This window comes from Dipodomys spectabilis, unplaced genomic scaffold (genome assembly GCF_019054845.1).
Source record: "Dipodomys spectabilis isolate Male_0828 unplaced genomic scaffold, ASM1905484v1 ptg000644l, whole genome shotgun sequence".
Lineage (NCBI taxonomy): Eukaryota > Metazoa > Chordata > Mammalia > Rodentia > Heteromyidae > Dipodomys > Dipodomys spectabilis.
Window position 1 is genome coordinate 589,077 of NW_024871321.1, and position 13,580 is coordinate 602,656.

The window sequence follows — 13,580 nt, forward strand, 5'->3', positions numbered from 1 at the left end:
CCTGCCTGACCCCTGTCCCCGGGCACGCAGCGTGGAGGGCGCCGTGCCTGACCTGACCCTGGACCCCGCGGCGAGGAGGACACTATGCCTGACCTGACCTCCGACCCCGACCCCCGCGGCGTGGAGGGCCCCCAGCTCCGGCCGCCGCAGCCCCACCTGCCCGTGCCGGGCCGGGCGCACAAAGAGCGGCGCTGGCAGCGGCCGGGCCGAGCCGCAGAAAGTAGTCCCGGCCGCTCCCTCGGGGTGTCCGACGTCGGGCACGCCCTCCGCGGGGAGGGCCGGCCCGCGAACGAGTCCGCTCGGAGTGCGCCCCGGGATTGCCGGCTGCGGGCCACCGATCTCGGCCCGCGCGCCCCGGCTCCTCCGGGCGGCCGCGTGCGGCCGCGGGGCGGTGCCGCCGCTCCCCCTTCGCGCCTGCGCGGGCGGCGCCGAGCGGGCGGGGGCGGGGCGGCCGCGCGGAGGGAGACGCGGGCGGCGGAGCGACACTCGTCCATGGCGCGTCGTGCGTCGCCGTGCGTCGTGGCGCGTCGTCCGCCGCGCCGCCGCGCCGCTGCGCGAGGGGCCGGGGCTGAATGAGGAGCGGCGCGGGGCAGCGCGGCGCCAGGGGAGGAGGCGGCGGGATGGGAGCCGACGCCGGCGTCGCGCGGGCCCGGGCCGGGGCGGCGCGGTAGAGAGGGCGGCGGCGGGGCCTGGACCGGCTCCTTTCTTCTTCCCGGGTCGGGGAGCCGGGCGGCATGAGCGAGCACCCCCGCCGCTGCGGCGGCCGCCCCGGCCCCTCGCCTCCGCGTCCAGTGGCGGCGCGGCGCCGCTGAGGAGAACGCGGGGAGGACCATGGGGGCCGTGCTGAGGAGCCTGCTGGCCTGCAGCCTCTGCGCGCTGCTGCGAGGTGAGCGGGGCCGCGGGGGCCGGGGCCGGGGCGCGGGGCCGGGGCGCGGGAGGCCTGGTCGTGGAGGAGGCCGGGGCCGGGGCGAGGCGGCCCGGGCGGAGGAGAATGGCCGTGCCCACCGCCGGGCCTCGGTGCACCCCGCCGGGCGCCAGGCATCCCTCACTCCTCCCGGGCGCCTCGCCGGGGCCCCGTGCACCCCGTGATCACGTCTGGCCGCAGCGCAGCGCTGTCCGGCCGGCTGCCCCGGTGACCCCGGCCCCCCCCCCCCCCCCGCCTCCGCCCCGCTCCCGCCGTGACCCCCGGCCCCCAGCTCCCGCGGCTATCCTGGCTCCGCACTGCGGCTCTCACGGTGTGCGACTCCCAGGTGCGGCCGGCCGGACTCCTCCCAGGTTTGGTCCCCAGCGGGGGTCGGCCGCTCGGGGACGTGGGGTCACCCCTGGAATCCAGGGCGCCGCCCCCCCCCCCTTTCGTCGCGTGTTCAGCTGGGACGTGGAGGGGCCGCGCGGGACGGGCTCCGGACGGTGCCGCCGCCGCCCTCGGGCTCAGCTGGGATCCCCGCGGCGTCCGCCCGCCCTGCCCGCCGGCACCCCCGGAGGTCGCCGGCGGGACCCCGACTCCGGTGAGCGCGGCCGGCCGGCCGGGAAGGCCGGGGCTCGGCTCCCTGCCGTCCCCGGGTTCCGGTCAGCTCTGGTCGCGGGACTGCGGTCCTGGGCGCGGCCGGTGTGCGCCGGCTGTCTGTCTGTCAGTCTGTGCGTCTGTGAGGGTATCTGGGATAAGAGTGACGGCCTCCACTCGTTTAAAGTGTCATTTCACCGTTCAGTTGTACAGCGGGGTCGGGTCATGAGTGCACTTCTTCTTTTTTGGGGACAACTGTACCCCTTTCTCTTTTTCCCAGTTGGCCCCTCCAGGCCTGGCCCACAGGGTTCATGGTTCATTCTCCACATAGTGGCTCCTGAATAGCATGACTGTAACAGCGCCTGTTTCCTCGATTGTGGATATAAATACACCCACGAATAATATAAAACAACATGGATTAAAGGAGGATAACCGTGGGGAAGGAACCCAAAGGTGTAACATACTTTTTATGGAAATGAATTGCAGGAAATGGAAACTTTTTTTTGTAATTGATGTTGTTGGTGGTAGTGTTAGCTTTCTTGTTTTTCTTTTTGGAGAGGGCAAAAGGGGGGGTTGCAGAAAGGGAGGGAGGAAGGATGAACAAATGGTGTCTTTATTTTGAGGAGGAATATTGACTTTCTTTTTTCTTTTCTTTTCTTTTTTTTTTTTTTTTTGGGTCCAGTCGTGGGAACTGAACTCTGGGCCTGGGCGCTGTCCCTCAGCTCTTCAGCTCAAGGCTAGCGCTCTACCACTTGAGCCACAGCGCCACTTCGGCTTTTTTCTTTTTGCTTATGTGGTGCTGAGGAATCGAACCCAGGGCCTCATGCATGCAAGGCAAGCGCTCTACCACTGAGCCACCTTCCCAGCCCGGGAATATTGACTTTCATTACTGCTCTGCACCATTATTTGGCTTGTACATGATATGATGTGTACTTAATAATTATGACTCATGGCAGTCATATTCCCAACTGTCTAGTTCCACATGTAAACTCCAGGAAGATAATGCTTGTTTAATATTCATGTCAGAGTACCCAGCACTGTGCTATGTACTTGAGAAGTTTAATAAGTATCTGTTTACTATAGTGTACTCTTGGCTATTGTATTTGACACGAGACGTTAGCAGAGTCAACACTGGAGAGCCAGTGGATTGCTTAGGTTTGGGGAAATGTAAATCCAAACCTAGGCTGTGTCTGGATGCTCTGTTGTATTTCTTGGAGGAGAAGGGTGTGAGGGAAATGCTGTTTATTTTAACCCCAGATTAGAGTCCAGAGTTGAGTTGGTTCATTACTTGTGTTTGGAGAAGTTTCCCTTGCAGTAATGTGTTTTGAAGTAGGATTATATAAGCCCTAGAAGAATTAATAGTCTCTCTTATTTCTAATAACCAACGTTTTCCAAAGTAGAGCACTTTTATTTTTGTGGTGGTCCTTTGGCTTCAGCTTAGTGTTCTGATGATGACCCTGAGAGAGAGTTTTTTTTTTTTTTTTTTTGCTCAATGCTGGTCTCTACCACTTGAGCTACACCTCCACTTCCAGCTTTTTGGTGGTTAATTGGAGATAAGTCTCATAGACTTTCCCAGTCTGTGCTGGCTCTGAACTGTGATCTTCAGATGTCAGCCTCTTGAGTAGCTGGGATAATGGAAGAGGTTCTGTTTACATTCTCATCTTTCTTTGAGCATGTTGTCCTTAGTCTTGGACTCCCAGGAGTAAAATGTGATGCATTAGTTGTAGTCAGCTCATTTTCTTCACAGAAGAGTTGGAGCTTTAACATTCAGTGTGTGAGAGTTTCAAAGATTCTGTGTCCGGTTGTTTTGTTTAATCAGCAGTGAAAAGCCAGGGAGTCTGTCAACATCCAGACCGCATCTCTTTCCTGCTATCTATAAGGTGACAAGGTGTAATGAAAAAGGCTCAAGATTTCAGCCTAAAGTCTTGGGCTTAGAGCTGAAACTTCATTACTTAAGTTTTGGGTTTCTGGTCTGGACAGTCTTTCCTTGTGCCTTTTTTTTTCTTCATGTATACATAGTAACATATCTCTCTATACAATATATGTATACATATATTTACATATAGCATAGTATATAGTATGTATGTAAAATGTGGGGAGGGATACATGTCTGACTTCTTTGCAGGTTATTAAGCATGTTAAATGAAGGCGCACATATGACTTTTTTTTTGTTCTGGGGCCTGAACTCTGGGCCTGGGCGCTGTCCCTCAGCTCTTCAGCTCAAGGCTAGCGCTTTATCACTTGAGCTACAACGCCACTTCCATCAGTTCCCTCTTTTAAAGATATTAAAATGTTTAAAACTTAAGTTACTCACAAAATTGTGAAGAAAAATGCTCATACCTCCTAACATTTTGTCTTTTCAAAAGTAAGCCATAAGGGCTGGGAAAGTGACTCAGTGGTAGAGCGCTTGCCTTGCATGCATGAGGCCCTGGGTTCGATTCCTCAGCACCATGACTGATCAAAAAAAAAAAAAGGGACTGGTTACTTTTCAATAGTATTTGGGCTGAGCTTTGGATAGTATAATTTTAGAGCTTAAATATTTATGAAAGAAGATCATGTTGGAGAAATGGCGCTGTGGCTTAAGTGGTAGAGCACTAGCTTTGAGCACCCAGGCCCAGAGTTCAAGTCCCATATCCGACAAAAAAAAAAAAAAAGATTGCATCATAATTTTGGTGTTAACTTTTTCTGCCTCATTTCTAGTCTTTATTCCAGATCGTTGCTACCCAATATTACCTTTAGCCACAGTTGTTTCTTTACATTGAAATGAACTAATATTTGTGAAGTTAAAAGTGAACATCTTTTATGCAACTTTTGGGCAGGAAGGTGAGGGAGAAAATGGTACAAAGCAAAGGAAGGGATGACATTGTCCAAAAAGAAATGTATTTGCTACCTGTCTTATGAAATGGTAACCCTTCTGTACAAGACCTTAATAAAAACAATAAAATTATATTAAAAAAAGAATACCTTACTAGCTACGTTTTTATTTTTAAAGTCACAAAGACTTTTTTTTTGTCGGTCATGGAACTTGAACTCTAGGCCTAGTTGCTGTCCCTCAGCTCTTCAGCTCAAGGCTCAAGGCAAGCACTCTACTACTTGAGCCACAGTACCTTATGGACTTTCCTGTCCTGGCTGATTTTGAACCGTGATCGATCCTCAGATCTCAGCTTCCTGAATAGCTAGGATTACATGCATGAGCCACCAGCGCCTGGCTCCACAAAGACTTTTTAATCTTCACAATGATAATCATCACTATCTTAATCTACATTACTTATGAAGTGTATGACCGATAACAATAACTTTTTTATTACAAATCGGGTGATATGTACATTTCTTTCCTTTTGCTTAGTATCAGCTTTCCCTCTTTCTCTCTCATTCCCTTCTTCCTATCACCGCCTTTCAGTTGCTTAGTTTACTTTCATCTATGTCCAGTGCAGCTGATGGGCATTGGTTCACTGGCTACGTTTTAAGCACTTCATAGCATGGTCCTTGCTACTCTGTGTACATCTCCCATCATTGGAAGTCCTGTAGGCCCCCACTACTCCGGAGTTTTTAACTGCTACCTGATGCTATGAAAGTAAATGTGAGAAGTTGAATGTGTCTTTAAAGGAAAAATAAAGAGGGGCTGGGAAGGTGGCTCAGTGGTAGAGCGCTTGCCTTGCATGCCTGAGGCCCTGGGTTCGATTCCTCAGCACCACATAAGCAAAAAGAAAAAAACCGGAAGTGGTGCTGTGGCTCAAGTGGTAGAGTGCTAACCTTGAGCTGAAGAGCTGAGGGACAGCGCCCAGGCCCAGAGTTCAGGCCCCACGACCGGACCCCTTCCCCTCCCCCCAAAAAATAAAGAACATGGAATCTATGCTTCTTCAAATGCTAACAGCCTTAGCTTTCTCAGTTTAATGCTATTTGTTACGTTTGATCTACGATCACCAGTGCTGATCCAAAGCCCAGTTTCTAAGATCCCATATGTTTCCTTCCTTTTTCTCCCAGCGGCCCCTTTGCTGCTGTACGCAAACAGACGGGACTTGCGGCTGGTTGATGCCACACATGGCAAGGAGAATGCCACGGTTGTAGTTGGAGGCCTGGAGGACGCTGCTGCGGTGGACTTTGTGTTTGGCCAGGGCTTGATCTACTGGAGTGACGTCAGTGAGGAATCCATCAAGCGAACAGAACTGAACAAAACCGAGAGTGTACAGAGCGTTGTTGTGTCTGGATTACTGTCTCCTGATGGGCTGGCATGTGATTGGCTTGGGGAAAAATTATACTGGACAGATTCCGAAACTAACCGGATTGAAGTTTCTAACTTGGATGGATCTTTACGAAAAGTTTTATTTTGGCAAGAGCTGGATCAACCTAGAGCTATTGCCTTAGATCCTTCAAGTGGGTAAGTTTCCGTGCAGCGCACAGAGGTCATGGTACCTCCTTTTTCTGGTTTCTCTCCACTGGGAACTCCCCCCTTCCCTTTTCACCATTATCAGGAAGGAATTTTAGATTCTTGGGGCTTGGGGTCTCTTTGCCAACTAGAGCAAATAGAGTTGTATATGGAAAGTTACGTTTTGTTCTGCAGTACAGTATAGGTTTGTTTCTTCTTATAGCAGTTACACAATAGCCATGTTTATAGTTCTTGGTTTTCTTCATTTGTTTATTTTGTAATTATGAGAGGATAATTACAAGGGAAAGAAGGAATGAAGAGCTAATAAGAGTAGTGTTTGGTTGTTTAAAATGAAATAAGAAACTTGATCGTTTAGCGTTACTATGTTTAATCATTTTGTAATAGTAATGTCTTTTATATCAAATGTTACTTTGATAATGTTGTTTTGAAATGTTACCTGATATATCTGTTGGTAAGAAGCTAGCTATTAAATAACAAATTCTTAGTTAACGACACCCTCTTTCTCCCTTTCCTGCCTTTCCTTTCCAGACTGGGGCTTGAACTCTGGGCTTTAGCTCTCCTCTGGCTTTTCACATAATATTTGCCCTCTGTGAGTCATATGTTCAGTTCTGGCTGGTCAGTTGGAGATAAAAATTTTGACAGATTTGCCTGCCTATTCTGGCTTTGAACCAAGATCCTGAGATCTCAGCCTCCTGATTAGCTAAGATTATAGGTGTGTGAACACCTGTGCTTGGCAGAGGTCACTTTTTTTTTGGCCAGTCCTGAGGTTTGAATTCTGGGCCTGGGCTCTGTTCCTGAACTCCTTTAGCTTAAGGCTAGCACTCTACCACTTGAGCTACAGGTCTGCTTCCAGCTTTTTTTGTGATTAATTGGAGATAAGAGTCTCTAGGAAGCCAAGCACCAGAGGCTCACGGCTGTAATCCTAGCTACACCAGAGGCTAAGGTCTGAGGATCACGGTTCAAAGCCAGTCGGGGCAGGAAAGTCCTCGAAACTCTTATTTCCAAATAACCACCAAAAAACCAGAAGTGGCGCTGTGGCTCAAGTGGTAGAGCACAAGCCCTGAGCTGAAGAGCTGAGGGACAGTGCTCAGGCCCAGAGTTCAAACCCCACGACCGACCAAAAAAAGAGTCTCATGGACTTTCTGCCCAGGCTGACTTTGAACCACAATCCTCAGATCTAGCTTCCTGAATAGCTAGAATTACAGGCGTGAGTCACCAGTGCCTGGTGAGGTCATTTTTTTAAACTACCCTTTTGGAGCTAAAAGTTTTTGTGTCATATCAAATAAGTTAGAACCCTAACCTTCTGGGAGGGCAGTCTTGTGTTTACAAAACTTTGGCGATTTTTTCCCTAGGCTCATTTCAGAGCCTAGGCCAAGATAATAACTTCTCTACCATTGAGTAAACTTTCTTTCTGCTTCTTGGATGTCTGTGTTTTGCACACAAGTCTTGGGTCTGACATCGTTCGTCTGTGTGCTACGTGAAGCCTTGTCTTTCCTGCCTCACCACTGGACCAGAAAGTCCCTCAGCTGCAGAGCCCTCTGCAGAGCTAGGGACACACCCAGTCCATCATGTTCTGCCTTTTACACTCCTGTTCATTTTCGGTCTCAGAAGAGTTCTTTTCTTCTCTGTACTAGTACCAGGACCTTGCACTCTTGCTTGGCTTTCTTGCTTGTGGCTGTCCTTGTACCCCTTGAGCCATGCCTCCATTCTACCCTCTACTTTCTGGATGCCTCAGATCTACAGAATGAAAGTATTTTGTGTATATGTGCAAATCAAGTAAGAAAGCTAAGTTGTTGTTCTTGGTGTTTCTAAAAGGGAGGTTTTCTGGTTATCTTGTTACCAAATTACCAGAAATTGGAATTTTACCTTTGATGTTCTGTCTGTCCATTTATTTATTTATTTTTCCTGTTTTTTTTTTTTTTAATTATTTTTTAAATTTTTTTTCTTCTGTCCTTGTTGGGGTACATGTATCTATCTGGTAAGGGGCATGGTTCAGTATTACCAATGTGCATATTAATAACTTAATTATAGATAGGATTGTATAAGTAGCTTCAAAAATTGTGAAGTGAGTTATTTAGATCATTTTGTTTTTATTGTTCAATTCTAAGTATTGTGTTAAGTCACCTTTATGTATAATTATATCTTGTAAAGGAATTCATCCCTTTAGTCTTGTTTATTGAAACAGGACATTTCTGAATATTTTCAGTATGAGAAACCTGGACTCAGATTGAGTGGATATGCTAAATTAGGGACTTGTGTTTACTGTTTTATTCTTAGCTAATCATAGAAATTATGTTTTGTGTGTGTTATATATAGCATAAAGATGTGTAAAATTTATATAGGATAGGCTGGGTACAGGTGGCTCACTCCTGTAATCCTAGCTACTCAGGAGGCTGAGATCTGAGGATAGCAGTTCAAAGTCAGCCGGGGCAGGAAAGATAGTAAGACTCTTACTCCAATAAGCCACTCAGAAAACTGGAAGTGGTACTGTGGCTCAAGTGCTAGGGTGCTAGCCTTGAGCTGAAGAGCTGAGGGACAGTGCCAAGGCCCAGAGTTCAAGCCCAATGACAGACAAAAAAAAAAAATTATATAGAATAAAACGTGTATAAAGTGGTTCATTGTTAATCTGATTGTCAGTTTGAGGTATTTTTTTTTTTTTACTTTCCTACTATAACAGTTTTTGCAAAGTTAATGCTTACTTGCTTTATTTCCCTTGCAGTTGAAATGAAGCCTATCTTCTACCCTTCACTCCATTTAAAAATTATTTTCCAGAAAACATTACAGATGAATATTAGGCCAGACACAGCAATAAAATTACATTCATACGGACACTAGTGAACAGCTTATAACAAGCTGGTGTTGGTTTCCATAATTTTTGATGAATAGCAGATGTGTATACTATTGCAAAATGTAGCTATAACCACATAGATTTAATTCTTCAGTATAACCAAACATGCTTATCCTCTCAATTCAGAGCCAGAATTGACCCTGTTGAAGCCAAAATAAATTAGGTGCCAAGTAGACTACATAATTGGAAAGTTAGTAATGCCTGTTGATGAAGAGAGACTTCTGCTCTGTAAGTCTATAGTCTAGCTTTTGAGAAGCAAAGAGAGGTATTTGTCAGATACACTAAAGATGGTCTTAAAAATAATGTTGCTGGGGCTGGGAATATAGCTCATTGGTAGAGTGTTCCCCTAGCATGCATGAAGCCCTGGGTTCAATTCCTCAGTACCACATAAACAGAAAAGTCTGGAAGTGGTCCTGTGGCTCGAGTGGTAGAGCACTAGCCTTAGCAAAAGCAGCTCAAGGACGGTGCTTAGGCTCTGAGATCAAGTCCCAGTAATGGCAAGCAAAACGTTGCATGATAAAAAGCCTCACAGAATAGATTATTCAACTATTTGAATTTTAACTTTAAGTATTTCTAAGTGACTGTAGATTCTTGGTGTGTGTGTGTGTGTGTGTGTGTGTGTGTGTGTGTGTGTGTGTGTGTGTGTGTGTGTGTGTGTGTGTGTGTGTTGGTCATGGGGTTTGAACTAGTGACTGTAGATTCTTGGTGTGTGTGTGTGTGTGTGTGTGTGTGTGTGTGTGTGTGTGTGTGTGTGTGTGTGTGTGTGTGTGTGTGTGTGTGTGTGTGTGTGTGTTGATCATGGGGTTTGAACTCTGGGCCTGGGCCCTGTCCCTGAGCTCTTCAGCTCAAGCCAAGCACCACTTGTGGTTTTCGGGTGGTTTATTGGAGATAGGAGTCTCATGGACTTTCCTGCCTGGGCTGGTTTTGAACTGTGAACCTCAGATCTCAGCTTCCTGAGTAGCTAGGATTATAGGCATGTGCCCTGCTTAAGTGACTAGGTTCTTTTGCAAGATTAAGTTACAAAAGAAAAAAATAAAACAGCCAATAGGGCGCCAGTGGCTCACGCTTGTAATCCTAGCTACTCAGGAGGCTGAGATGAAGGACTGCAGTTTGAAGCCAGCCCTGGCAGGAAATTTTTTTGTCACTTGTGGGACTTGAACTCAGGTCCTGAGCACTATCTCTGAGCTCTTTTGCTCAAGGCTAGTGCTCTGCCATGTGGAGCCACAGCACCACTTCCAGCTTTTTCTGCTTATGTGGTACTGAGGAATCGAACCTGGGGCTTCATGAATGCTAGGCAAGCACTCTACCATTGAGCCACCTTCCCCGCCCCTCATATTCTCTAGTTGGTAGTTTTTTTGATAGTACTGCTTTCTGTAGAAGTCCAGTTACCACATGAAACAGTAATACAAACCAGATAAAAAGTTACGCAGAGTGATTGGCAGGGGCACAGGCCAGTCTCAGTATTGGAGGGGAGACAAGGAGAGGAAGGTAGAAAGGTTGAGGACAGGGTCAACTCACATTTAGATTAGTATGGAAACAGTATATTTCATTCATGAACCTCAAAGTGATAAAACCAAAGGTCTCTGCCAGGCACTAGGGGGCTCATACCTACTCCGGAGGCTGAGATCTGAGGATCATAGTTCAAAGCCAGCCAGGGGCAGGAAAGTCCTAGAGACTCTTATTTCCAATAAACTACTTAGAAAAATCGGAGGTGGAGCTGTGGCTCAAGTGTTAGAGCCTAGCCTTGAGTACAAAGAGGCTCAGGGACCACTCCCAGGCCCTGAGTTCAAGCCCCAGGACCAGCAAAAGAAAAAAGGAAAAAAAAAATAAAAAAGGTCTCAGCCCCAGAATTACTACACATTTTAACATTGAAATAGGAATAGTAGAAATATATATTACTGTTAATATTTTCTGTGTTTTATCTCAGAAGTGTTGTAAGTTTTGTCAGATCGTCAGTATCGGGTTGGATCCACTGCACCTATAGTTTAATGACCTCTGAGAGTATGGGAGATTCATATTGATGTGAACATGCAAATACCTCAATGTATTTTACAATATTTGTAATTTTATTTAGTTATTGTTAAGTGGATATGTGTATTCCTCTCTTATCCCTCATTTCCAAAGAGAAACACAGCCACAGTATTTCAGTGTAGCTAATACTTGTACCTAATTTTCAGTTAGACACTTGGTTTACGGCAAAGACTTCTTATGTAGTCATTTCCAAATCATTCTGGGAGTCTGAGAAGTAATGGACACACAGGAGTGCCTTGGAATGTTTGTGTCTTTTTTTCCCCTTGGGAAATTAGAAAGGCTTAAGATGAAATAGAGAGGAATGTCTGAAGAGACTTAGAGCATCTTCGTGATTGTTAATGGCATGTGGATGGATCATGTCTGGGAGAATGGCTTAAATATTTTATTTTGGTATTGGACTATGTCATCTGTAATTTTGGGTTTAGAAAACAGTGGAATATGATGGAGACCTAATTGGTGGTTTTCTGAATTGATATAGGAGCGTTTTTGTCAAATGCTTTGTAGACACCTAGAAATATTCCCTACTGTGTTTCAGAGTTTCATATATGACCTCTGTTCCTACTTGTCTCAGTATTACAATAGGTCTATAAGGAAAGATAATACTTTGATTTTATTTTGAGTTTTGATTCAGGAGTTGTGGGGTAAAGGTTGGAATTTTGCTCTAGTTGTAGGTCTAAGGACCATACTTGGGAGTAACACAGTAGGTCTCACCATGGTCACTTAGATTTTTTTGTATAATGCCTGTTTAAATAGTAAATATTTTGGTAGTAAATACTGAAATAGCAGACCCCCTCCCCTTTTCCTCACTTCCTCCCTCCTTTCCTTTTCCCTCTCTCTCTCCTTCCCCCCCTTCCTGGCGCTAGCTTGACTTTCTTGCTCATCATTAACCCTACCCTTTGACCACATCCCCAGTCTGGAATTTTGCTGATTATTTTGGAGATAGAGTCTTACAAAATTTCCTGCCTGGTCTGGCTTTGAACTGCCATCCTCCAGGTTTTAGCTCCCGAGTAGCTAGGATTACAAATGTGAGCCACCTGTGCCTGGCTTCTTTTTTACTAGCGTATAGCTGAAATCTTTGGCTTGATTTCAAGTCCCTATAGCCATTTGTTCCTTACAAAGGCTCATAGTGCTTTCTGTAATTATATATAGTCAAGGGTCATGAGAAAGGTATTGGTCCATGATTTTGTTGTTTCCCAAGCCTTAGCGTTTACTTGCACAAAATGTTCATGTGTCTGAAAAGCCTTCACTTTGCTGCTCTTTTCTTCCTATGGTGTATAGTTTCAGGTTGCAGATGGTTTCTTTTATGTTGTGCTACTATTCTACCATTCATTAGCTCTCTCTGATATTGAAGTACAGTAGTCTCGCCTTACTCCTGAGGTTTTGCTTTCTACTGTTTTGGTTAACTCATGACACCCATAGACTGGAAAATACTGAATGGAAAATTCATCTACTGAAAGTCTCTGAATGAATCTCCTGCAGACAAAGCCCGGCCGGGGGTGGGGGTGGGGGGGGGTGGGGGGGGGGTTGTAGAGAGCTACTGTAACCGGTGTTCTTACTAAATCTTTGTTTCTTGTACTTGGGTTTTGCTGGGTTTCTTCCTTCTGTAAGCTGAATTATTCACAGAACTGATAATTCAGTTCTAGAAAATTCTCTTCAAGTATTATCTTTGCTGCATCCTTCTGGAACTCTTGGCACCCCCTCCCCCATACTTAGGACCTGGGTACACTGTCCCTGAGCCATTTTTGTGCTCAAGGTTAGCGCTTTACCACTTGAGTCACAGCACCGCTTCCAGCTTTCTCTGAGTAGTTAATTGGAGTCAAAAATCTCATGGACTTTCCTGACAGCTGGCTTGGAGCCGAGATCCTCCGATCTCAGCCTCCTGAGTAGGATTTGCATCTTGAGTACGTTTCTGTGTTGTACAGTGTCACCTCTTCTTTGCTGTTCCTCAGTCTCCCTTCCCATCCCTGCCCATAAGTCACACAGTTGATTTTCTGCATTGTGTAGACTGATCAGCATAATCGTATTTGTTCACCCTTCCTCCCTCCCTCCCTTCCTTCCTGTGCACCCCCCCCCCCCCCCCCACACACACACCTTTTCTGGAACTCCTAACTAGACATTCATTTTTCTTTCGGTTGTGTTTTTGAAGTTTGAACTCAGGGCCTTGTACTTGCTAGGTAGTAGGGGTTCTACCACTGGAGCCATGATCTAGCCTTTGTGCTTTAGTTTTCATGTTATCTCGTTACTTTTCACTATGGCTTTCCCCTTATCCAGCTGGGATTATAGGTGTGCATCATGAGGCCAAGCCCATTTGTTGAGATAGGAGTCTTACTTTTTTTTTGGTCAGTTGTGGGGCCTGAATCTGGGCCTGGGCACTGTCCCTCAGCTCTTCAGTTCAAAGGCTAGTGCTCTACTACTTGAGCCACAGCGCCACTTCTGGCTTTATCTGCTTATGTGGTGCTGAGGAATCAAACCCAGGGCCTCATGCATGCAAGGTAAGCACCCTACCACTAGCCACCTTCCCAGCCCACTTCTTTTTTGTTGTTGGTCTTGGGGCTTGAACTCTGGGTCTGGGCACTGTCCCTCAGCTCTTCAGCACAAGGCTGGTGCTCTATCTACCACTTGAACCATAGCTTCTGGTTTTCTGGTAGTTCCTTAGAGATAAGAGTCTCATGGACTTTCCTGTCCGGGTTGGCTTTGAACTTTGATCATCAGATCTCAGCCTTCTGAGTAGCTGGGATGACAGGCATGAGCCACCAGCGCCCGGCCAGGAGTCTTATTTTTGCCAGGATAGGTCTTGAACTCCGATCCTCAAG

General features: G+C 46.8%; 1 protein-coding gene across 1 annotated transcript in view; it reads left to right on the forward strand.

Moving 5' to 3' along the window:
* The first annotated feature begins 710 nt into the window (after nucleotides 1-710).
* Nucleotides 711-13,580, forward strand: part of Lrp6 (LDL receptor related protein 6) — an 86,083-nt gene continuing 73,213 nt past the window's right edge. Inside the window, exons 1-2 of the mRNA XM_042671554.1 lie at nucleotides 711-886; nucleotides 5,486-5,879. Coding sequence (XP_042527488.1) covers nucleotides 832-886; nucleotides 5,486-5,879 — 449 coding nt within the window. The 5' untranslated portion in view covers nucleotides 711-831. The remainder of the gene's footprint in view (nucleotides 887-5,485; nucleotides 5,880-13,580) is intronic.